The following is a 24,194-nucleotide window of genomic DNA, read 5'->3' as shown; positions in this document are numbered from 1 at the left end:
CTCCCTCAGAAAACACAGAACTGACTGGGCGACATCATCAAGGACAAAAAAATTACTGGGAAATACCAGTCTAGGTGTGACTTTTGGAAAACAATATTGCTGGCCTTTAAAAACCAGAAAACCACCGAAAAGCCCGCTTGACTAAGTCCCCATCCTTATTTTCACAAGGACTTAATTTCCTGGTGAATCCCCGGGCTTTTGGGGGTGAGTGGGAGAGCTGGAGCAGAGCTGGCTTAGGCTCCTTGATGCGGTTCTGCCAGCGCCTTTCAGGTCTGTCTGGCAGTTTTTGTGTTTTACCGTGGAAACTGGCTAATTTGGGGAACTGCTAGGAGAAAAGAAATCGAATTGGGGAAACGACAGTGCGCCACAACTCCCACCCTTAAAAATAGAACCAGTGGGAGCAGGCGGTGTAACAGGCAGCTGAAGGTGGAGGCTAAACACACGTTGTCAGTCGCCCTGCCCGAAACGGGGCTGCGTGCCGTGATTGTGATAAACGAGAGCTTTTGGGGAGGGGGGTGAGGCTCGCAGGGGAGGGACAGAGCTGGGGGGTCAGCCCCTTTCGGGTATAGCATTGGGCCGGGGCTGCCTGTGCTCCTCGGGCAGGTGCTGCAAGGAGAGGCTGTGGGGGAACGTGGAGGGGAAGGGCTGAGCGTGGGTCATGGTGGTCTGGCATCCTTTGCCAAAACTGCGTTTCTGTTCCAGCTAAACCAGAGGGCAGGCTTGCTGGCTTCCCCTTTTGTCTGGCTTCTCCTCCTGTATATGTGTGCTGGGTTTGGGGAGTTTCTGGTTTGGGTCTGAGAAATCTGGCTGGGCTTTGGTTCCAAAGAACTGCTGGGCAGCTCCACTGCAGAGCTGCCAGGGACCCCGGGCAGGGGAACGGGGTGGGATGGTACCTGACACCCCCCACATTCCCAGAGCTACCCTTGAACCTGGTCACCGCTCTGGCTCTCGCAAAGCGGTGACTTTATCCCAGTGCCCAGCTTGTGGCTGATCGAGGGACCTGCCTGTGCAAAACCTCGTTTCAGCCCTGACCCCCTGATGCTGGATTGCTTGGGGCACGTGTGCTTGCAGCCCCCCAGCCCTGGCTCCACAGTGCAGTGCCTCCAGCATGCTGAAGCCTATCTGACAGCGCTCCTCCACCTCCAGAGAGGATGCCTGGCAGAGTGTTAGTTTTAATGAGCTGATGATGAAGCTTTTGGCTGTTTCCCAGAGGCTGAGCTGCCCTGGTAGGTGTCTTCCAGCTCACCCAGGCTGGTGCTGCAGCAGCCTGGGTCCTGCTCCCATGTGCTGCCTGTGTGGCTGCTGGGGGTGCTGCAGGAGCAGCCCCAAAAATGGCTGCTTTCAGACTTGGGCTTGTGCACAGTTTGATAAGTCCAGTTTTATTTCCACTTCCCACCAGACAATTAGTCAAGATATTACATGTATTTTTAAATTCCTCCTCCCTGGGCACTTTGCATATGACTATGGCTTTCCTCACTGAAGGCTTTCTCCTCCACAGGGCCTACTGCTAATTGCGGTGTATTGGTGGCTATTGAACCTTAAATTAGTTAGTGGAGGGGAAAAGGAGATGCCGTAGAGATGCCAACCCAAGAGAGACTAATGCATCCACGAGTACTCTGGTCCTGCAGACTGTTAGTCCGTAACATGTCTTTATGAACCTGAAGGTCAGGAGAGGCTGCTGGGCTCCTGTCTGAACACCCTGACCCCAAAGCAGTCAGCGGGGTTTGTTCCTGGGCCCGGGTGACAGCCGTACCCTCCGCCTGAACCGTGGCAGCTGGGTGTTTGCAGCTCCGTCCTGCACACCCTCCGTGGGAGCAGCTGCGGCACCGATGGCCCTTTCTCCACGTGGTACAGCAAACCCGAGAGGAGGGTGGCAGGGTGGCACTGGTGTCGGGCCGCAGGACACAAACCCCTGAGGTCTTTGTGCCTGGAGCAAGCAGGGTCTTCCAGCGGAGGTGCGGGCAGGAGCTGCTGCCCGCTCCGTGTGTTGCTTGCAGGGAGTGAGGCATAGGCAGCCAAGGACAGGGCTCCATCGCTCTGCTCACAGGACAGGGCTTGACAGGGATAAAAGCATCCCTCTGTCTCCATCTCTGGATGCTTTGGGCCTGTGCCAAAGGGGCACGGTCAGGATCCGTGCAGGGGAGCAGTGGTAAGGTCTGTGCGTGAGCGTGCGTGTGTGCACACGTGGTGTGCTTGCACGGCATTTGTCCCAGCGCCCTTGTCCAGAGTGGGTCGCTCAAGGGGATAGAGTTGCATGAGAGGGAAGCGATGGCTTTGCACCGCTTGCCTTCATGCCTCTCTTTTTTTCTGGGCAGTTTCACTCACTGCCTCTGCTGCTGCTCCTCTGCAATGGGTGCCCGCTGAAACAGGCCGAGGAGAACTGGAGAATGCATGGAGAAATGAGGTAAGGGTGGTAGAAGGTGATCCCTTCCCTGAGAGTTGAGTTTGGCCATCCAGGCAAGCTAACAAGCTTGCACGCACGTGTCTGGGTCCCTCTGCACAGTGCCAACGCTCAGGGTGTGGGTAACGTGGCAGAGCCCCTGCCACCCGCGCTGCCTGCCCTGTGCCCGCCGGGCAGCGAGGCATGCGTCGGGCTCCCTCCATCGTGCAGCCAGCAGCGCTGGTGGTTTTACAGTGACCTTTGCTGCTAAGCAATGTCACGCTGTGAGATTCCTTCTGGCCATGTGGATTTAGCTCTGACACTCACGCTTTCTCTCCTCGATTCTCTTGTCATCTGAAACACGTAAAGAAAATGGCAGCAAGACCCACTTGCGGGTCTAGCACCCTGCAGACCTAATCCAGACTACAAGAGGTGTATATCATATATCCAAAAATATATATGTTTAGATAGGTATTTAGATATTTGTGCATGCAGAGGTGAAATCTTACTTATAAGGCTGCTTTAGGTGCAATGTAACTGGAGAAGGAGCTGGTGTCTGAGCAGAGCCCCCAGGCTCCCACCCTTGCCTGGGCTGGCGGGGGGCTGGGTGGCTGCGGGCACCCAGAGGGTGTGACAGCAGCGGGCAAGGGGGCTGCTGGCCCCACAGCTGTGAGTGGCCCCTTGCTGCTGCGGCAGCCCTGGGAGCGGCTGGGTGGGTGCTCTGGGGCGCTGCAGGTGCCTCTCGGGCGGCAGAGCTGGAAACCCTCCCTGGTGTGGTGCAGAAATAACAGAAAGGTGCCAGCGAGGGTGACCACGGCAGAGGGAGGTGGAAACGCTGAAACCACTTAACCTTGCTCAAGGAAAATGAGGTTTGGCAGTGGGAGAGCAGGGAAGGCTGTGGTCCAGATGCCACCTCCGGAGCTTTGCTCGGGCGTTGGGCAGCCTGCCCGCCCAGGCGCCGCTTTCTCATCCTTGCTCATCATCTGGATAGCAGCTTGCAGCCGGCAGGAAAGGCAGCAGGTACCGGGGAGATGCTTCGCCTGTTTCTGTGTGGAGTTTTGGCCGAAGGCGGATGCAATGCTTTTCTTTTTCTCCCCACCAGCCCTGTCCAAGCTGGGGCAAGCAAGGAGCAGCAAGGAGACAGCCTGCTCCCGCTCCCTGAGCGTGGCTCCTTGGCCCCTGACCAGCAGGTCTCTCCCACGCGTGTTTCCTCCTGCCCTGCGGCCGTCCGGCTGGCTGTAGGTTGCTGTGGGCAGCTCTGCCTGAGGAGGGAAAGGTCTGAATTAAATCTAAGTTGTCACATTTTAAGAGGCGCCACTTGATACTAGGGCACGCGTAAAGGCCCTTGATCGAATTCTCTATTGCTTGCTGTTATTGCTGGGTGAGAGTTGCCACTGTGGCTCATCGAGCAGACAGGTAAAAGCTGCCCAGTTGGTGTTAATTAATTTTTTAATGCATTATTTCTGAAAACGGAGAGGAATGCAGATGCTTGGGACTTAAAGCAGGGAGTGAAAATGGCCCTTTTGTAGCTGGATTTTTTTGCCATTTAGCAAAGCCCTCTGGGAGACCCTCTGGTTTGTACCCCTGCACAACTGTCAGCTGGGCTGTAACTGGAGGGTGCATGCAGGGCAAACTTTGTTCCTTCTGCACTGGCAATCAAGCTTCTTATAGCAATATAATCCTTAAGCAGCTTTGAATCAGGAGATGGAAAACTACTTCAGCAAATAGCAATGTCCTGTCTACTTCGGGAATGAGCCGAGGATGGGGGCTTCATTTGGAACTGATGCAAAGCTTGAGTTTTCCTCTGCTCTGTTGTTGCTAGTAGCCACGGCATGAATCCAGAGCGACCTATAATTATGTCAAATGCTGGTAGCATCTAGGTTGTAACGATTATAGCTATGCATTTTTTCAGTCGGTGCAGCAATCTGGTTAACTGTCTTTCCTTTCACAAATACTAATATCCAGTGAAATCTTGCAGAAAGAATGAGTTTAATTTATTGCATTTGTTTAAACCTTGCAGTGTGTTTGTCGTTACAGTGGGCCATGTGATTTTGCTGAGCTGGAGAGGGAAGAGATTCGTTCAGTGAGATGGCATCCCCGTGCTCAGCATCTGCAGGGGCAGTGCAGAGCGGCGGCTGGAAGAGGCTGCTCTGGCTGGGGCTGCAAAGGAGAGATGCTGCAGTTCCAGCCAGATCCCAGCCTGGGCTGGAGCTTTTAATGCCAGCTGGCTGCTGGTTTTCATCCCCAGAGCTGCTCTATTCTAGTATGCTAGTCATGGAGCCCAGGGAAAAAAAAATGTATTAAAAGAAAAAAAGTTGCTAACTTTGCACCTTGCTCTCTGTATCTTGTAGTACTTCATAGTTACTTGAGAATCAAGGAGGAAAACATTTTTGCATCCTGTAAAGTGCTTATGGTATATATGGATGCTTAATTTTAAACACCTGAGCAATACTAGTTACTTAAACTCTTCTGTTTGAAGTAAAGTATGTGCTTAAGTGCTTTATGGGATGGTGGCTTGTGCACGTATCAAGCAGATAACCCTGGGGGGAGGCTGACATTTTACACTTTTCGGATCATAACAAAATAACTGGAGAGCAGTGAAATGTCAAAGTCTCTTTCTGTTACTGTTGACTGCTCCTACTTTGGAGCAGTCTTCTGTTTGATCTGGTTGTGTTTGAACCTCCTTGAGGAGAGAGAGCGTGTGCGTATGTTTAACCTTGGAAAGCCTACCCAACAGGAATCTTCCATCTAGGAGAGGAGGACTAATTACACAGTGATGATAGGGCCTCTAAGTAGAAAAAAAAAAAATTAATTGCTTCTTGCAATAGAGAATGAAGCTGTAGCTATAAACGCTGGTACTGAAGACACTGGGGCTGCTTTCATGCTAGATTGCTGTTAAGTCATGGCAGGATTTTTATGGGGCTTTTTTTGATGGCTAAAGATGTGATAGTGGGTCTACGTTTTGGGCAGCGGCATTGCTGAGGACGGTGTGTCTGTTACACAGTACTGGCTAGCTGAGGGCAATGCCATTTTTACCATTTACTTCTCTGACGTGGTCCGAATGTGTGCTGTGCTCTGAGCTTTGAAGTGCTGGTGATGAGGGCTGCACGCTGCATCGCTGGGCTGGGCTCCCACGGCTGCGTGGGCATGCGTTCCTCCAAAAGGTCTGAGCTTCACCGTAGTGTGAATGTGCTGTCAGGTTGTGGTCTCTCCCCAGCATCCCTGAAGTGAAAACTAGTGAGCTGTTCTGGAGAGGATGGCCAGCCCAAACCCACCCATGCCAGTGTTAAACTCTGCTGTTTTTCATTGCAAGCTCTGACAGGGCTGTGCTGTCCTGTTCGCAGGAGGCACAGCTAGCGTGACCGTTCAAGCTGAAGTTTTCTGAAATATGGCAAGGTCTTCAGGAGCTGAAGTCAGGCATGTGTAATGTAATCCAGTTGGCAAACCTAATTATAGTCGGAGCTATTAGTAGAATGCATAATTATTTAAATTGTAGACAAAATAATCATTAAAATGACCTTCTTTGCATTATCCTGTTAAAGGTCATCTAATCAGGATGCATTAATAAATATCAGAGTTGCTCTAGGAAGGTAACAGGCCAATGTAGCTTCATTTCGATTTTGCATTTAATTTTTCCACCGCTTGCAGCTTTAGGAGAGGATTTCTGTAGTGCTGTCACCACGGCGCCTTTGGTCTTTCCGTGCTGTGTTTGCTGGAGGCAGAATCATTTCATTTTTGTCTTGGGCTCCTCCTTTCTTGAAAAGCTCCAGAGTTGTGTGTTTGTACTGAAGGCAGTATTGCTGCCACTCTCTCTTAGAACAAGAAGGACACTTCATAGGGTGTGGGTCACACAGGTGGTATTAGAGCCAGAAGCTGTCTTCGTAGCATCAGTACGTGGTTGTTATCCCTTCACTCACAGCATCACCAGACCCCAAGCTGACACTTGTAGCAGGGTGCGAAGACGGTTGTTCCGCTTTCCCAAGTTTTGTTTCTTCTCTAGAACATTTGGGCAAACGTGGGCTGGCAACAATTAGCAATGAGACGTCAGCAGCAGAACAAATGAAGATGCCATTTGTACTACCCGAAAATTAGCAGCTCCTTCAAGTTTCTCCTCTCTGGGATTATCTCCAGTGGGAAGGGACGCCTGCTGCTGGGTAGTCCCTTTGCACAGGATAGCATCATGGGGTTATCACCAAGCTCTGCCTGTCGAGGGTGGAGGTGGGATGCGCAGCTGCTTTCCCTTCCTCCAGATATGCCCGTCAAGCCAGGACCTTCCTGAAGACACCAGGCACCCTCTTGCCCAGGTTCTGCCTTGGAGAGCAGGACCCCAATCTCTCCTCGCATCTCACATACCTCTGGGATGCCCCGGGTCTGGTGCATAAGCAGATCTTCACAACCTTGCTGCAGCTTGCTGCTTTCCTTTGTCTTGCTAATGAACTTCTCCAGCTCTCATGGTGTGCCATCTGCCCCTTGCGCGAGGGCACATGCTCGCTGCTCCTGCCAGCGCAGGCAGCCGGTGACAGTTCCCGTGGGATGAAGATATATCTGCCTTGCTCCCTCCCAGCACCTTCTGGTGCTTCCCTGGCTCCGCCGGAGCCCAGCTCTTTCTCCTGCCAGCCTGCACGTCTTCAGCCCTGTAATTGAAAAGCTCTTCTCTTGTTTTCTTGGCGTGTGTGTGTCTGGTTACGCCTGTTCAGGTTGCAGCCTCTCTGGTTAAGGGAGGGGATTGGAGAGGGTGGTTGGGTCCGTGCGCTGCCCCTGGCTCCAGAGACCTGGTGGCTGGGTCAGAGCTGGGTTTGTGCGGAGCATAGCTGTCGGGAGGGCAGTGAGGTGGGTGGTGCAGCCTGCGCCCACCCAGGTGGCACCGGTGGGGGAGGTCTCGAAACGACGCGTTCTGCAGGCGGGAGGTGTTTTGGGGGGTCTCTGTGCTGTTTCGGGCAAGCCGGAGGCTGCAGAGTGCAGGGGAAGTGCTGTGGGAGCCCCATTCTCACAGAGAGCTTACACTATAATAAAATGACTCTCAAGGCACGTGAAAGATAACAAATATTTCTAAATGATGTTGAGATGCTAACGCTGCTCAGGGAAAAAAAAGCTGAGTTTAGCTTTTTTTTTTTTGCTGCTCGGTAAGAGAGTGTATTTTATTTGGCGTTGGCAGCAGCAAGAGAAGAATAACTGTCATCCATATCCCTCTGCAGTTGTCTGACTAGCAGTTGAGATCTTTTGTCAATAAAAATGTATTAACTTGCTGGAAGCTGTCAAGGGCAGGTTTTATCTGTGGCCGTGTGTTTGACGTGGAAGCAGCCCAAGCCGCGATGCTCGTGCCCGCAGACACCTTAGCTGCTGGTGTATTGCTGGCTGTGCTCGGGGACCGCTTGCCCTTCCACAGCCAAGATTCGGGCAGAGGAGCTGCCTGCATCCCGCTGCCTGCGCTGCCGTGCCCTCAGGCCCTGCCCTGTGCAAGGTTTTCTGTGGCTCTAATACTGTCAATGATAGAAAAAGAGTTTTGGCATCACTTACTGGTGCAGCAGTGTCAATCATCTTTAAAATGTGGCATGCTGAAGCAGGCTTCCACGGAGTTACGATATTGATAGAAAAGGTAGCCCAAACTTTTGCCGTCTTGCCTTGAACAGGACCTGTGTTTTCCTCTTGTGTGTAACCTTCTTTCAGTGGCCTCTCTATGGTTTATCATGGCTCTTTTCATTGAAACAAAGACGCATCACTCTTGTTCACTTGTTCCTTAACTTCCTTGCTTGGTTTTTGCTGGGACTTGGAGCTATTTCTCACCAAAGGCGTTTTTGCAGCCCCGTGCAAGCAGGTGGGAAGATGTAGGAGGTGCATCCCCAGGGCAGCAGCTCCGGGCTGCAGATCCCAAACAGGACAGGGCAGGCGAGTGCTGCCGAAAGCCTGTCCTCACTGAAAGCAGGGGGTCCCTGTCTCTGGTGACCGCTGTTGTCTTCAGTTTAACTTTCCCCACCACCTCCTGGCCTCAGTAAGAAGAACTTGCGCAATAAGAGGATGCCGCCTGGAGCTGTCTCATTCACATGCCTGACTCAGCCTCTTACAAACCGTTATTTCCCTGGAAGGAACGACAGGCTCTCTCTCCGGTGTCACCTTTACAGTCGCTGTCAGGCCACTTCTGTCTCTGCTGTGAGTTGTTCCCTGCATACCGGGGGGGATTTTCCCCACGGGAAATGTGGGAACAAAGTGCAGGGTTTTTGGGTTTATGTCCACTGCCTGGGTTTCATTAGGTGCAGACAGTGAGCTGTTGCTGTGTTGTATTTGCTCTGCTGTTATGCTGCTTAAAGTGCTATGAAATTCACTTCAAAATAGTCTCTTCACATGAACTGTGTCGATTCTTCTTTGGAAAAGATAATGTAAAGCTTTCTCTGCAATGAGGTGGGGAAAGCAGGGGCACATAATCTTGAAGCAAACCTCTGTGGCTGTTCTGTAGAGACCAGCAAATGTTGTCAGTACAAAGGATTAAAATAGCATCAGCCATGGGTGTAGGTCTGGGCTGCCCGCTTCCCCGGGGAGAGCGGCGTGGCCGGACTCTGCTGAAGGCCAAGTGCTGCGGTGCTCCGGGAGCGTGATGGGAGCTGGGGCCTCGGCGGGTTTTATTTGCACAAGGAAGCAGAAGGAACTTCAGTGCCCTTCGTATACGACTAATTTTAGAGATGAACCCAAGTAAGCTGGGCATGTTTTAAAAATGTTTTATGGCTCAGACTGCTGGGCCCGAGGAAGGGTCTGGTCCCCCCTCTGCCTCCCACCTCCTCCCTGCCCCAGGGAGAGATGATGCCTGCTCTCCGTCTGAGCTAGGCAAAGCTGAATTTAGTGCAGAAGTAAATAAAAGCCCAGGCAGCATCCAGCGCACTGTTTGCAATTCTGGGTACGACAGAGGGCTGCTGCCCTTGCCAGGACATGGACTTTGCATGAGAAATAGCTGAAGCAAAACGCCCTTGCTTGCCAGTCAGTGCTGTGCTGCCCTGCTGCTCTGCTTGCCCCGCTCTGCTCTCATGCCTTGGCTTACTGCTGTCTGACGAGCCTCTGCCCGGTGCCGTCCTGACAGACTGCTGCAAAAGAGCAAACGGATTCCTGACTACTGTGAGCAGCGCATAAATTGTCAATGTGATCAATGCCACCAGCTGCCTGCCTGCACGTAATTGGTGAGCCGTGGCTCCTGCATCAGCATCTCCATCAGGGTTCAGCGGGAAAGCAGACATTACATCGATGCGGTCATTCAGCGAGCTCGGTGGTGGGTATGACCCTGAAGAAAGGCACAGGTGATTGCTGAGCCTGAATAAGGGTCCGGCTGGGCTGCGCTCAGAGTGCCTTGAAGGCCACGAGTTGATTACTCACTTGTGAATCAAATTTCTTGCGTTCCTGGGAGAGCAGGAGAGCTCGGGCTGCTGTCAGCCCTGGCCTGCAGAGCTGCTGGCTGCGCACAGCCGCCTGTGCCCGCGGTGGGACGGCCGGGGCCAGCTCGGGTGGGAGCAACTAAAGGTGTGTGCAGTTCTGGGGGAAGCCAGGGGCTGCGAGGTTTGCTCTGCAAGTCAGGGATGCAATAAGTCAGGGATGCAATATTGCACTGGCTCATTTCGGACCAGAAACCTGCTGTCAAGCTGAGAAGCAGAAGCCGGCCGTCTTGATGGGTTGGTGCTTGCAGGGTACCAGGTCAAAGTCAACAGCAGCCCCTCTCTTTCCCTGGCTCACGCTTTGACTCCCTCATTCGGGCTCACATCCTCAGGACACACACATCCCTCTGCTCGGAGGATGATAGATCTGTGGCAGTGCTGATTAGAAAGGTCAGAGCTTCTCAGTGCAGTAAAACACTCCTAATGAAATTTTTCAATTCTGCTCCAAAGAAAGCTTTTTCTGCCCTGTTCTTCAGGGACGGCTCTGTGCTGGTAGAATGGAGGAGGAGCGCCTTTTCTTTTCTTGGCAAACTTCTTTTTAACCATTCCTGTTTTAAGTCTGTCAGCATCTGCATATGCAGTGATCTCGTCGTCCCTGTCTCTGTGGTACAAAAATAGTCTCTTTGTAAAACGACTTCAGCCTTATTTGAAAATGATAGCCAGAATTTCCAGTTTCTGGCACCTTCTAAAGCACTGGTCAAGGTGAAACGGGCCCCCCGCCATGCCCTGGCAGCCAGAGAAGCGGCTCTGCCTCCCCACGCCTGGCTGCCCCCATCACCCTCACACCCTTTGGGCTCTGGCCCTCCGGGTGCCGGGTCTCTCCAAAACGGCCCAGAAGGTGAAGCCTGAGATGCCCCCGTGAGGGATCCGGCTCCCTCCGAGCAGAGGGTGCCTGCTCGTGGGGCTGGGATGCTGGGGGGAGCTGTTTGGAAACCCACAGCCGTTCCTGTGCCAGCACGCTCTTGCTGCCGCAGCGCTGCTCGGTGCATGCTTTTCTTTTCTAGCTCTGGCTTTTTTAACTCTCGGTTCCAGTGGGAATTTAACATCCTTCGCATGAAGTGGAAATTGTCTCATTTTGCATTAAGCTTGTATTTTTTATGAATGACTAAAGCTTTCATTTGCCTAAACAGGAATATCTGTTTCTAGAAGGGAACACAGAAACTGGAGCACTCGGGGGCGATTCCTCCCTGTGTCACACGCTGGGGTTTGACTGGCACGTGGCTTCTGCTAGAGCTGCCCCTGTGTCCCCCTGCCCTCGTCCTGCTGCCGATGGAGGCTCAGCGGTGGTGGGCTGATGCCCGAGCGTCCCCGGGGTTGCCCTCCTCTGCAGCGTGGTGCGGCGGGGGCTGTGGGCACTGTGCCCGGGGGCTCTGCAGGATGCGTGGTTCGGTGTCCGACTGGCCGGCCGGAGACCTCCTTTCTCCTGGGATGGTGGCAAAAGAAAGCTTTTCATTTTCTTGGGTGCCTCACCTCCAGGGAGGTAGCCCGAGCCGTTCCTGCGCATGTACTGGTGAGCTTGTGGGCACTGCCCCTGTGCCCGCAGGCATTCGGCTGCCAAGGCCGGTCCCTGGGAGTTGGTTCACGCCGGTTAAAGAGCTCTGTGTTGTACAGGCAAAGCTGCTTACAGAGGTGGTCCTGAGCTGCTGTACAAACAGAGCTCAGGTTATAAAATCAAGCAGGGTAAGTTTTCGAGGGCTTACAAAGTGTCCAGTGGAAGGATCGGACTAACCCTGTAAGCTGCTGTAAAAGGTGTATGGGTTTATCGTGGTGTCCGTTTGCACTTTGGGCAGCAGTGCTGGGTGTTACCCTGCCTGCAGCACCGTGCGGCCAGCTCAAGCCCCAGCTGCCTGCGGTCTGCCTGCCCGAAGCTTTCACAGGGGGAAGCTCCCCCCCTGCCTTCTCTTCTAGCCTAAAATCGAGGTTTAAGTTTTCTGTGCTCTCCTACATCTCTGGGGAATGCAAAAGGCTTTCAAATGCACAGGGTTGCTTAATAAACTATCTTTTTGGTAGTAGAAGACAGGTTAATCATGAACCCTCTTCCTCTCAGGCTTCCTGCGACACAGCTGATGCATGAGCTACCACACAGAGGCGTGTTGCACTCTGTATCTGGAAGTGGTTTGCTTAGGGTTAAATGTGAGATATTATCAGTTTCAAGTACAATACATTTGCTGAAGCATGTACCTAATCCCTTGCACTTAACAGATTGAATTAAATGAAGCTCCATTACTTGTCCGCTTTTCTGGTATCACTAAAGTTATGTGGGATGCTGTGAAATAATGCACAATATTGGTGATTAATGCAACTGAAAGCTTCAATGCAATAGCAGTAGGAAGTTTAATTTGAGGGGAAGGTAATGTATTGGCAGCTATATTATAGCTCGGTTCTGACTCCACTCTTCGTTTATTTACTTAGCTTACAGTGCCCTGAAAAGGTGTCTTTCCTAATGCCCGGGCTCCTTTCCAGGCCATTAAAAAGCCAATCAGCTCAAATGACCGAGCCAGGAGCTATGCCTCCTCCCTAACCCTTAAACAATTAACCTGAGATGAAATTAAGCCAGCTGCTGCTTGCCGTAGTCTTCTCCCTTGCCTGTGTGTGTGCTGCTACCGAGCGTGCTGAGCGCCCGGGCAGGCTGCCCCAGCACCCTCCTCTGCAAAGCCGTGCTGCTCGGGGCTCCCCTTGCAGGAACACCACCGCCCACCCCAGCATCGGCCTTGGCTCTGCCCCGGTGTGCCCGTGGTCCCGGCCGTGATGTCCCTGCCCCTCCGCTGAGGTTTCTCCAGCTCCCGGGGCAGGGCAGTGAGTAGCAGGCTGCTGCTGGGGCTCTGTGTTTGCTGCCCCAGCTTCTCCAGTAACCACAGCAACTTAAACCAATGCTGTCTGTGCTGCTCTGGGGCCAGCAGGAGACATTCTGTTGTCCTGTCTCCTGCATAACTTTGTGTTGTCTTAAAGTTGCTCTGCACTGGGCTGAATAACTGAGGTTTGATCGGGGCTTCCAGAATTGTCTTGTCTTGCATGGAGGATACCAAGAAATACCAAATCCTTGGTCTGCCTCAGTCATTTGTTCCAGCGGTTGATCCTGTCTCCCTGTTGAGAAGTTGTTTCTCATTTGAATTTGTTTGGCTTTAACTTTTGTAGACCCTTGTTGGAGCCCAGGAGCCCTGTTTGCAAGGTGCCTGTTTGCAAGACTGCAAACAGTGTCCAGAATAAACTGGGCTCTCCTGGTTTTGCATGCTCTGCTGTTGCAGAAAAGTCTGCCATTGGTTTTAAGAAAGCTCAAAATATTAAAGTATACCCTAAGCAGCTTCATTCCCTAGGAGTGTGCTGGGGAGGGGTTGGCACCACAGCACAAAGATGTTTACTGGGTAGTCTTAATATAGATGGAAATCATGGGTGGTTTTTTTTCTGCTTTACCCCACTGGCTTGACGTGGAAGTTGAGTAGTGTCCAGCCCTTATGTTGGTTCTTACGTACCAATTTCACCTGGTGTTTTCTATGCTAAGACCAAGTTATTTAAAAACAATAAACCCCCAGACAAGCCAATGCATTGCTTTTTCATTGTTATGGCAACACATATAAAGAGTAATAAAGCTGGATCTTGGCGACTGTTGGAAAAGGTCCACATCAGTCGGTGGCAGTTGACTGAAGTCCATTAACAGCACCTCTGAAGCCAGCTGGCGTGTGAAATGCGGAGAGCGGTGGTGCCTTGCCAATATTTGATGCAAGTTCATAATCTTTACCTTTTATTTTCCTCCTAGGATCCCCGGAGCAAACACAAATTTAAAATCCACACGTACTCCAGCCCCACCTTCTGTGACCACTGCGGGTCGTTGCTGTACGGGCTCATTCACCAGGGGATGAAATGTGACAGTAAGTGACGTAACCGGTGGCTGCGGTTGCAGCAGTGGGGGGCTCTGGCACCCCGAGGTCCTGGGCAGGGGTTCCCAGCCCACCTGAGCTGCGGCCGAGAGCCTGTCCCCTCTGCCACTGGTGCGGAGCACGCTGCTGGCACCCGAGGGGCTGGGCACGAGTGGGCGCCTTCTCACCTCTCGTGGGGAGCCCCTGTGAGTCCTGCAGGGAGAGGGGAGGGAAAGGCATCTGGGCGGGGGGGATCCTTCATGCATCCCCCCTGCAGCATCATCCCCAGTTCTCGGTTCTCTGCAGCGCCGGCTCCGACTGACACCCTGTGGCCGTGGCGGTGCCTGCTGCGGTGACACAGCCTCTCCAGAGCGCTTGGGTCTGCACAAGCCTGACCTCGGGCACAGGAGTACCTGGGGAATTATTGTACAGAGAGGAGAAAATGGGGGATGAAAGAAGAGGGAGAGGATGGAGAGAGAGATCAGTTATTTTCCAAGTTAATCTTGAACGTTCCTGTTTAAAAGGACTGTGAATATACAGCGTCTGCGTACATGCTTACGCCGTCTGCAGGGAACAGCATACTCTGCTGCTCACCATGTGCTGGCTTTCTCATAAATATAGAAGCTTGCTGACTGTTGCGAGAACAGTGTATTCATTATCACCTTTAAAATGTTACCAAGTGGAAATGAATTTCTTTACAATATAAATTTATATATATATTTATATATTTTATATATATAATTTTTTACACATGCATATATGTATACACATATGCAGGTAATTTTTAATGCCCCTTATCAGCTCCTGGTGAATCTGGCTGAATACCCAGCATTGCACCATGGGTGTGATGGAAGAGAAGTTTGATAAATCAGCAAAACTCAAGTAATTAGAGTAAGGGCTAAAAGCCCTGTAATCTCTGTAGGCAGGACCCAGAACTGCTGGCGGTGGTGGGTCCCTGTGTCCGGGCAGGGCTCTGTCGGAGTCTCCAGCTGCGTTTGAAGGTCCATTTGCTGCATGTTTATCCTAGAATCCCTCACAAACCTCCCCATTTAAAAGGATGACAAATTCTTTCCCCCCCCCATCCCCTCTGAACACCTCCTGAGCTTTGGCAGAGGTGACAGGAGTGCTGAGTGTCCCTTTCTTTCTCTCCGCCCCGCAGCCTGTATGATGAACGTGCACAAGCGCTGCGTGATGAACGTCCCCAGTCTGTGTGGGACGGACCACACCGAGCGTCGGGGACGGATATACATCAGGGCTGACATCGAGAAGGATGTGCTCACCGTCGTAGGTAGGTGTGCGACCCGGGTACAAACCCTGCACGCAGGGTCGCCTGGTTGCCCCTCACTGCTGGTGTGTGCCGTGCCAACGGCAGTGCTGCCCACGGTGGGTCTGGGGAGCGCAGTGCCCGGTGTCTGACTGGTCAGGAGCAGGCGGCTGGTAAGGCAGGACAAGGCTTTCAGCCTTCTCCGGGCATGCTCCTACCCTCTGGCAAGCACTGGCTGGGGCTCCAGGGGCAATCTGTACTAAATAGCTTTTCTAGTTACAGGCTTTTCAAACTGCTTTTTGAATCATGTAAAATTTCAGCATCTGCAGCATCCTGGGAAGGTGTGGCGGAAAGTTCCTCCATTTAGCTATGCCGTGTGAGAAAGTATGTTGTTTGTATTGTGCTGTCCGTGTGATGAACATCCATTTCCTGCTGTTCCTTCCATGCCCTTAATGGTACCTGGGCCCATACAGGTCTTGGTGGGAATCTCGGATGGTCCTTTTATCTGACTAGAGCTCTGCAACCTTCTTCCACCGATTTGGAGACTCCACGGCCTCCCCGAGGCGTGTGCTGCCTTCCTGCTTGGTGCTCAGAGGCTGCTGGGGTGAGGCTGTCCCTGCAGTGGGCTTGTACACTGGGGGGCACAGAGGGACATCAGCCCCTCCGCGCTGCCGTGGTGAAGATAACCGTCGTTCTTCACATTTCCTTGCTGTTTCCCAGCCCCGGAGGAGAGCTGGAGCACGGCGTAGCGCTCACAGGGCAGGCTGCTGCAGCTCTCTGCAGGGTGCCCTGAGCAGGGCTGGCATGGATCGGGGTGGGGGGCTGGCGTGGATCCGTGGGCTGCGTGGATCCGATCGCCCTGGCGATGGGTGTCAGGCAGGAGCCATCCCATACGAGCGCGTCCCCAGGGGAGGCGCAGAGTGGCAGTGCCATCTCGCGGTGTCCGCCTCCGGGGATGTGCCGGGCGGTGGGAGACAGGGCCGGAGGAGGCTGCAGGCAGCCGGGCAGCGCCGGGCTCAGCAGAGGCTCCTGCCCTGCCCTGAGTGTCCCAGGGACCCAACAGCCACCCATGGGTAAACCCCATGTCCCACATCCCCATTTCCTCTGTCCTGGAACTCCTCCATTCTCGGTTTGTGGCAGGAAACAGGATTATTCTGTCTTAAGGCTTTTGCCACCCAGATTTTGAGTTCCCAGAAGATATTGCTTCCCCCGTGACCTGTAAGCATCTCATGAAACATAAGCCGTATTCTTGTAAAGCCTCTTGTCGCCTGCATGGAGAGATCAGACCAAAGATGTGACTCTCTCTGTCGGGTGCCGGTGACTGGTGTCTTGTGGTGTGGGTGCCGGCGGTGGGTAGGAGGCAGGGAGAGCTCTCCGCGGGTAAGGCAGGCAGCTTGCGGAAGAGCTGGGCTTTGTTTCACAAAGGCTGAGCCCAGTGCTGCTCTGGGGAAGGAGGTTTCTGCCCACACTGGGTAACCAGGCAGCTCCGGGCGGTTACGGTCTCTGCAGGGGGCTGCTGAGCTGCTCAGGGTTATTCACAGGATGAATTAAGACCGCAGGGTGTAAAATGCCACCTACCTGCCCACGCTGCAAAGGTCAGCTGGCCCTCTGAGTGGGCCCTGGGGGGTACCAGGCTGATGACACCAATAACAAGGACCTGATCCTTCTCTGTCGTCCCACCAGCTTTGCCTGGCTCCTCCTGGAGAAGTCTGGTTTCCAGCATGCTGCAGGACAGCTGGGCTGGCAGCAGGAGACGCCGTGACATTCACAGGGTTTGCTTCAGTGGGATGGGGTCAGCTCTGAGTCGTCCCGCTGCGCTCATCGCCGCTCTAATGGGTGCTTCATCCCGCAGGGAGAGTGTGGGGCTGTTGAGGTCTCGCTGCTCTGGGCTGGCTCCCTCTTGCTTGGGAGGGCAGGCTGGGCAGAGCACATCCACACAGACACAGCTACAACGTGTGTGATCCCGGCGGGGGAGCTCCAGCCCTCCCAAGCCAGCCCCCGCCTGCCCCTTCTCTACTTTGGTGAGGGGTGACCCAAGCCGGTCCCCTCAGGGTGATGGGAGAGCGAGGGGAGCATTGGTCCGTGATGGGCACAGCAGCTCCTGTGCCTCGTGGAGGTGCCCGAGGGTGTGCAGGCGGTGGCACGGGTGACCCCCAGCCTTGCATAAGGAAATGCTGAGGTGTGATCTGGCAGTGTGGAGAAGAGCCAGGATCCTTTCTGGCCTAGAGAGCCGTCAGAAATGTTTTCAAGAAAAATACCAAGTTACTGAAAATATTAATGAAAAATTGAACAAAGTTGTGGGGGTTTTTTAAATTTATTTTTTCTTTTATTTGTCCTTAAAGGAGAGCTTCAATGAACCACACAGAACTTTCTTTCATAGAAGTCCTGCTTGCTGGGCACCTTCCCTCCAGGGGATGAGGTGGGACTGGTACCCAGCCTCCCGTCAGAGGCCAGGCAGAGGCCGATGGGGCGCAGAGCTCGCCCTCCCGCTGGCACCGGAGCCGTGTTCCCATAGCTCCGAAGGCAGGGGAGAAGCTCCCCCGGCCCCGTTCTGTGCAGCTGGATTTTCTTTTCTTCAGCTGGGTTTGAAAGACTGTTTTATTTCTGGCCCTTTATGGAGGTGTTGGTGAAAACATGTCATCTGTTGGCTTTTCCAGAAAGGCAGGGAAACGTACTGTGCTCTCCAGCTCTGCCGCATAGCTAATGAAGGAGTGGGAGCACTTGGAGAGAGGAGAGACTGTGCGCTGGCTGCCGAGGTGGGGAGCCCTTCCTTCCCTCCTGCCCCTCCAGGCAGGTGAGGGGCTCGGGATTTTCGCTCCAGAACTTGGAGAGGAGGTGAAAAGGTCTGCTCGGACCCAAAGCAAACATGAGCACCCAGCCCTCAGGAGACGTGGGAGCCGGGTGTCGTGCAGACCGCAGGCTGGGCACTGTGGTTTGTGCTGCCGTGGCTGGCTTTGGCTCCTCTCCGGTGGGTCGACAGAGATTTCCATTCCCCCAGTGACTGCTTCAAAAAGGCAAAGCTCTCAAATAATGACTGGGTTTGTATTGCCAGGTTTTTGTCAGGGAGAGGCCAGATGCTGAAAAATTGGCCCTCGAGTTGTGGCCAGGGCTTGTTGCAGAGGTGGCAGAAGGCATGGCGGAGGGGTGGTCTGGGTTTGTGAGTGGCCGGGGGCTTCACGTGCAGAGCGGCACGGGGGGTCCGGCTGGGCTGGAAGAGCCACGGCGTGGCATGGTATGGCTGGTTGGCTGTGCCTGGAGGCAGCTACTCTGCAGATGTGGCCACGGCCAGGGCGTTGGGCTGCCCAGAGGGGTCTGTGCCGCTGACTGCGTGTGCCAAAAAAGCCACTGGTGTCTCTTCCTGCAGGACCTTCCTCGGCCACCCTGGGGGGCATGGTCGGAGAGTGGCTCCCGTGGGCACCCAGCCCGGCACAGGGAGACAGCGGGCTGAGCTAGCAGGCAGGCTTCTGCTGGAACAGATTTCTGGTGGAAAATGCCCTTTACACGTTTTCTGCAGAAATTTCAGTTTGGGGCGGGCAGGGGGTGGATTTCTGTCAAGAACGGGAGCGGCAGCGTGGCAATGGATGGGTGGGTGGCGGAGCGCCCCGAGCCTTGCAGGGGTGGGGAGGCAGCGCTGGCTGGGGGGGTGAGCCCCACTGCCGGGGTGCTCAGGCTGGAGGGTTTGGGGTTGCAGGTGGAACCCGGCTGCTCACCCACCTGCCTGCCCTTCCAGTGCGTGCCATGGGGCTGGAAGCAGTTCGGGATGGAGAAGACCTGTGGCAGCTAATTGTTGAAGCACAAATGAGCACAGAGACTAGCGGGAAAAGGGGAAGGGGTTTCTACAAAGCAAGGAGATCAGGTCTGAGCAGCGAGATAAGAAACCAACTTATAGATGGACCTTGTCCAGCTTGTGGACGGGGTTTCGTGGCCCGGGGGCTGGCTGCACTAAGGGACGGATGAGCTGCTGTTCCTGCCACCCGTGCAGTCAATCCCATATATTTGTCAGCATTTTCCAACATTGCACGTGCTCTCCCTGTGCCAGGTCTGTCCCCATCTCGGCACGGAGTGGGCAGAGGCTCAGCTCCGGGCACCGATGCAGCCAGGCACAGGCAGCATTGCCCATCGTGGCAGGCAGAGTTCAGTCACAACAGACAGCGGGATTTCAGTGCTGGGATCCCTGCTTTTCCTAAATACACCTCTCTGCTCGTTTAAGCAGGCAGCGCAGGATGCTGAAGCCGGCTGGAGCTGTTGGGGTGGTGGAAGGCAGGGGTCTGTTTTTTGAGGGGCTTTCCGTGGTGCCCAGGCACCTTTGGTCCCAGCTGTGTGGTAAAACACAGGTTCTGGTGTTGGGGTAAGATCTTCTCTCTCTCCCACCGGGTGTGGAGACTCTTGCCCAGAAATTGAGTAAGCTTTCCTGTGGCGAAGAGCATCACAACTGTAGTATTAAATGTGAAGGGTCCCTCAATGCTTGGCTGTGGGAAGGAGCAGGCAGAGCAGGCAGCGTTTGGCAGGGCAGGGACGAGTGCCTGCAGGTGGCAGCACAGGCATGCCCGATGGAGGCGGCGAGCTCGGTGCTTTTATTTTTTCATCGACTTGACAAATTTGGCAGGAATTTGCCATATGCTTTTCGGCAGGGTGTTTTTCTTCTCTCTCTCTTTCTCTGATTTTTTTTTTTACATTTTTTTTTTCTTTGTAAAGATAACCTCTTCCTCCCAATGGAAAACACAGCTTTTTGGTTAAACAAAGTGTGTTGTTTGACTTACAATGACTTGTTTGATTAGCTAGCGACCTGAAAAATTGCATCTATTTGCCATCCCCTTTCTGAAGATGACCGTGACTTGCCCCAGCAGTGGTTCTCCCCCCTCACGCTCTGTTATCTGAGACCTCCTCTGCGTGACGGCAGCAGGTAGGAGACGCTGCTGCTTCCAGCGCAGTGAATGCTCACCACCTTCAGCTCACAAAGTGAAGATCAATAAAGGAGACGTGTTTAAACGTAACACAAACTTGCACTGTGAACCTCGCTGCCGTGAGGTGCGGTTTTGACCCCAAACCGTACCGCAGTGTAGGGAGGGAGTGGGTGTTTTGCAGGGACAGAGCAGTCCCAGGGTCAGCCGTAGGCTGTGCTTTCCTTCAGCAAGGGCTGTGCTCACGCTTTGCTTTTTTTACAGCACTTGGCACAGCACGGGCCTGCCTACGGCACGGTCTGCCAGATCCTAAGATCGTAAAAATTACAATAATAACATGGGAAAGATCCAAATTTCAATATTTTTAACCCATTCTTAGTTCTTGAAGAACCAGGATGAACCTCAGAGCTGTAGGGTAGGAGACTGGTGAGAGCATCTGTATCGGTTCCTGGGGGGTCAGTGAGGCTTCGGGCAGTGGCCCCTGTAGAGGCAGGGGATTGAAATTCAGTAGCCAAACACCCAGATTTCTCAAAATCTACAAAATATGCACAGGACAGCCCTGGCTGGCTCTTGATGAGGTTGACTTCCCTCCACTGCATGTGATTTAATAAGCCAGCAGCGTTGTCCCTGGCTGATGCCCACTCGGAGGGCAGCGGGGATCAGCCCCCGTGCACTTCTGCGAGGCCGAGCATGGCCACCCCGCTGCTGGCTGGGGCCAGGGGGACAAACCGGGGGTGACCGGGGCTGGGGTGCGACGCAGCCGCAGCTTTGCCGGTCTGCAGGGCTGTGCCCAGAGCAGCAGCAGCAACAGGAACCTGCGGAGCTGCCCCTTCCTAATTAGCTTCCCAGCTCTTGGGTCTGTGGTGTTAATCACTCCTTTATGTTCGGAGAGTGGCTCTGTTACTGCTCCTTTCATGCTATACATTGAATGTAATTGTATAATGGGTGCACCCGGGAGTGCAGCCTTGCATGCTGCAGAGCCCTGCATTGCCATTGTCTGCTGCCGCTCAGAGGTTGCTGAAGCACCAGGATTTGTTGGTGTTCTGGTGACTAAAAATGCATGGCTTTGTCTAGTAATAGGGCACCTGGACAAATAAATGGCACCTTCCTAATGCCTGTGGCTTTGTGCCCTTGGCTCAGCGAGGTGAGGCCGTGGAGCGTGTCCCCCCAGCCCTGTGCTGGGGACAGGGCTCGCAGCTCCACCAGCCAAAGGCGGTTTCCAAAATGCGGGAGGTTTCTGAGGGCCTTGTTAATTAGGGCACAAAACAATCTGCGTCTCATCCAGCAAAGCACTTAGTTACGTGCTCTTGGCAAGTACTTCTTCTCTTTTGAAGCATCAAGGCGAGCTGTGTGGGGACGGTGTGATCAACATCCCCGGGCTCGGATCGAAAGCCCGGGAGTGTGAGCGAGGCCCCGGAGATGGAGCCAGCTGGGATGGCCCCGACCCCCTCGCTGCCTCCCCTCTGGGACCCTTGGGGTTTTGCTTTGTGCAAGGGGGGAACCAGCTGCGGGTGACATCCCTGGCTCAGGCGCGCTCCTTCTCTGGAGCTGGTTTTGCTGTTGGTCCCTGGCACAGACTGGCTCCGGCTGTGCTAGGCATCCTGTGTAGGGATGCGGGCTTTGGCTCAGAGCCTAATTAGCTGAGATGGATTTGAGCAGCAGCAGCAGAAGTGTGTTTGGATGTCCGGCATTTCTGTGCATTTGGGCTGGCTGGAGTTAAAAGCGCGTATTTTCAGCGCTGAACAGACCGGACCCAGGGAATGAGTGCATGAGGCTGGAAAACCTCAAGTAGCTGGCTAGAAATGGCTGGTTGTGTTAGCAGCTCTGCTTGCTAAATGCGTTGTTTTAAATCACGATAAAGCATCCTTGCAATCGGTGCCATGCATGGCACTGCTGAGAGCGGTCCAGTGAGCATCCTTGGAAGCGAGTGACCTGAGCTGCCATGGGCTCAGCCTCCTGGGAGAAGTCTCTCCAGCTCTTTGGCTTCCTTACATCAACACCATGATTTTCGTAATACAATATTTGGAGTCTCTTTCACTTTTGGAAAGGTGGATGCAAGTTGCCTGGCATTTTCCAGCGGCAGTGTGGGAGGCTGTCCGAGCTGAGCATCGCGGTGCGGGACGCGGCGGTGGGCTGGGGAGCGAGGGCAGCCCAGCCCGGGGATGGCTCTGCCGCTTCTCGAGTGGCGAAATGAGATCTCTGCTTCTCTCACCCACCACGTAAACCACAGCAAACTCCCGCTCGTGGCTTTGTCATACTAAGTAGGTAGCGTGGGCTGGGTTATTTAGCTTGAGGTGCTTGACAAAAGTGAAGTCATCTTTTGGGCCTGGTAAACAAAATTTGGGTACCTAGCAGTGCTCTGAGATGTGTCAAATTGCCAAAGCAAGTTAATTCCCTTCAGATGCTACTTAAAGATGCTTAATTGGGCAGTTTTTACCCCAGTCACTCAGGGAATCTGGTCCTTTACACCTAGTGAGTCTGCAGATACTTGTCGCTATTATTCCCTGCTCCGACATTGTTACAACTCTTGGCTTTGCCTTAAATGTAAAGAGAGGATTCCCTGGAGCCGGTCGGTGTCGGTTTGTCTGTGTCTGCAAGTCAGATCCTGCCAGCTCCAAGGGCAGCAATGCAGTCAGGATGATGCCGCTCTCCCCTGACCCTGGAGCCAACAGTAACACACCATTTCTTCTGAAGGAAACAAGAAAAAAGAGACTTGTGAACGTAACGGCAATCCCAGCACATGGGACGGCACATCCGCACTCGCCAGTGCGTGAGGTCTGGCTGAGAGGTGGTGTCGGGGTGCTGCGGAGTGGGACTGACGTGGGGTGTGTGTCTCTGAACCGCCTCGTGCGGGAGGCAGGTGTGGTGCAGTGTGGCAGGGCATCGTTTGGCTGATGTTGGACAAGAGCAAATGTATATTCACAGTCTGTGTTCTGGTCTGGGCTTTGATCAAGTATCTTATTAGCGGGAAAAGACTGCTGAATAAAGTGGGAAATTGTAGCAAATTAAAATGTCATCAAGGCGTTGCACGTTTTTGCTTCTGTAATAGAAAAGCTTCCCAATGCAGATTATTCTGAGCCTGTTGTATTAAGAGATGTGAATATTTGAGTTTGGGAAACGGAGGAGCGAGGGAATATGAAGGCTGGGCTTGGAGTCCATTAAATCTATTGCTTCTCCAAGATGGTCAGACAGTTAAGTTGCATGGAGGACTCTGTGCATTGCTCCTCTCCTGTGGCCGAGAGCTGGTTCTTCCTGTCGCTCTGTTCGGGCGGGAGTTGCAGCCCCGTCGTGTGCTGGTGGGGAGCTCCCTGCCCCAAGCTGAGGGTTGGGCAGTTTGTCACTTAGGGAAGCGGTGGTCTACAGGGACTAAAAGGCAGAAAAAACGTGATAGGTTAATGCTGCAAATTCAGGGATATATATGGGAGATGGAGACTATTCAGCATGTTTAGGTGACTTTGACCTGCGTGCTTGTGAAAGTGGAGTGTGCCCTGTCCTTGTGCAAGGGCTGCTGGAGCGTGGGGAAGATGTTGGGTTCCCTCTTCTCTCTTGGGAGTCCCGGCAAGGTGCCGACGTCCCTGGTGGCTCTGTGAAGCTGAGACCCCCGTTAGGACCCACTGGAGCGCGGCACCAGCTCGGGGTTACAGCCAATACCCCTGTTGCGCCTGCAGCGTTGGCAGAGGCTGCCGGGACCGGAGCCTTGCTATTTACCGAGCTGATGAAGTAAAACGCTGACCAAAACTGAAACCAATTATGCTGTGATTAGATAAACGAGCTGGAAATGCGTTAATTAATAATCACCGGCCCAGGAAGATGCAGCCATAATGAGTCCTGTGCCTTTTCTATTGCATGTGCAAATATATTCTTCTGCAGAGCATTAATTAAATGTTTTAACGCACGAGGGTGTTAATCTGAACGCCGGGTGCTCACTGGAATGTGGCTGCTCCCAGCCAGGGCTGGTGCATGCTGCTGGAGGGAGGAAGACCAGTGCTGCAGGTCAGCCCGAGAGCCTTCCCCCTCCAAAATCCTGTCCAAGAGGTGTGAAATAGGGGGTACCACTGGCACGGCACTGCGTTTTGCTGGCCAAGGCCATGGTGAGGTGGTTGGGCTGGGATGAGGTGGTTGAGCTCTGACCTCTCCTTGCAGTGAGCAGGGCTTTCAGAAGGGTTTTTTTCTTTGGTGGGCAATGGGAAGCAGAACTATCTGCACTGAATATGTTGTAATGGCCTTGCTTACTCAGAGATGAAGGTAACGGATTTGGCAGCCAGTGTAAGCTGTCTTTAAGAGCGGGGTAGGAGTGGGTTTTGTTGTAGGCTTTTTTTTTTTTTTTAAAAAACATGAAAGTGAACCCCCATATGGCACTGCATATTTAGCAAAGAACTTTCT

At 53.5% G+C, this 24,194-nt stretch overlaps 1 protein-coding gene across 2 annotated transcripts in view; it reads left to right on the top strand.

Moving 5' to 3' along the window:
* Positions 1 to 24,194, top strand: part of PRKCB (protein kinase C beta) — a 134,095-nt gene that overhangs the window by 53,720 nt on the left and 56,181 nt on the right. For both annotated transcript variants that reach the window (XM_050905958.1, XM_050905957.1), the window contains exons 4-5: positions 13,547 to 13,658; positions 14,806 to 14,934. In XM_050905958.1, the coding sequence (XP_050761915.1) occupies positions 13,547 to 13,658; positions 14,806 to 14,934 (241 nt within the window). The remainder of the gene's footprint in view (positions 1 to 13,546; positions 13,659 to 14,805; positions 14,935 to 24,194) is intronic.

The sequence above is a fragment of the Gymnogyps californianus genome, chromosome 15 (assembly GCF_018139145.2).
Source record: "Gymnogyps californianus isolate 813 chromosome 15, ASM1813914v2, whole genome shotgun sequence".
NCBI classification, from domain to species: domain Eukaryota; kingdom Metazoa; phylum Chordata; class Aves; order Accipitriformes; family Cathartidae; genus Gymnogyps; species Gymnogyps californianus.
The sequence above is the reverse complement of the archived record's forward strand: the minus strand, read 5'-3'. Positions and strand labels throughout refer to the sequence as shown.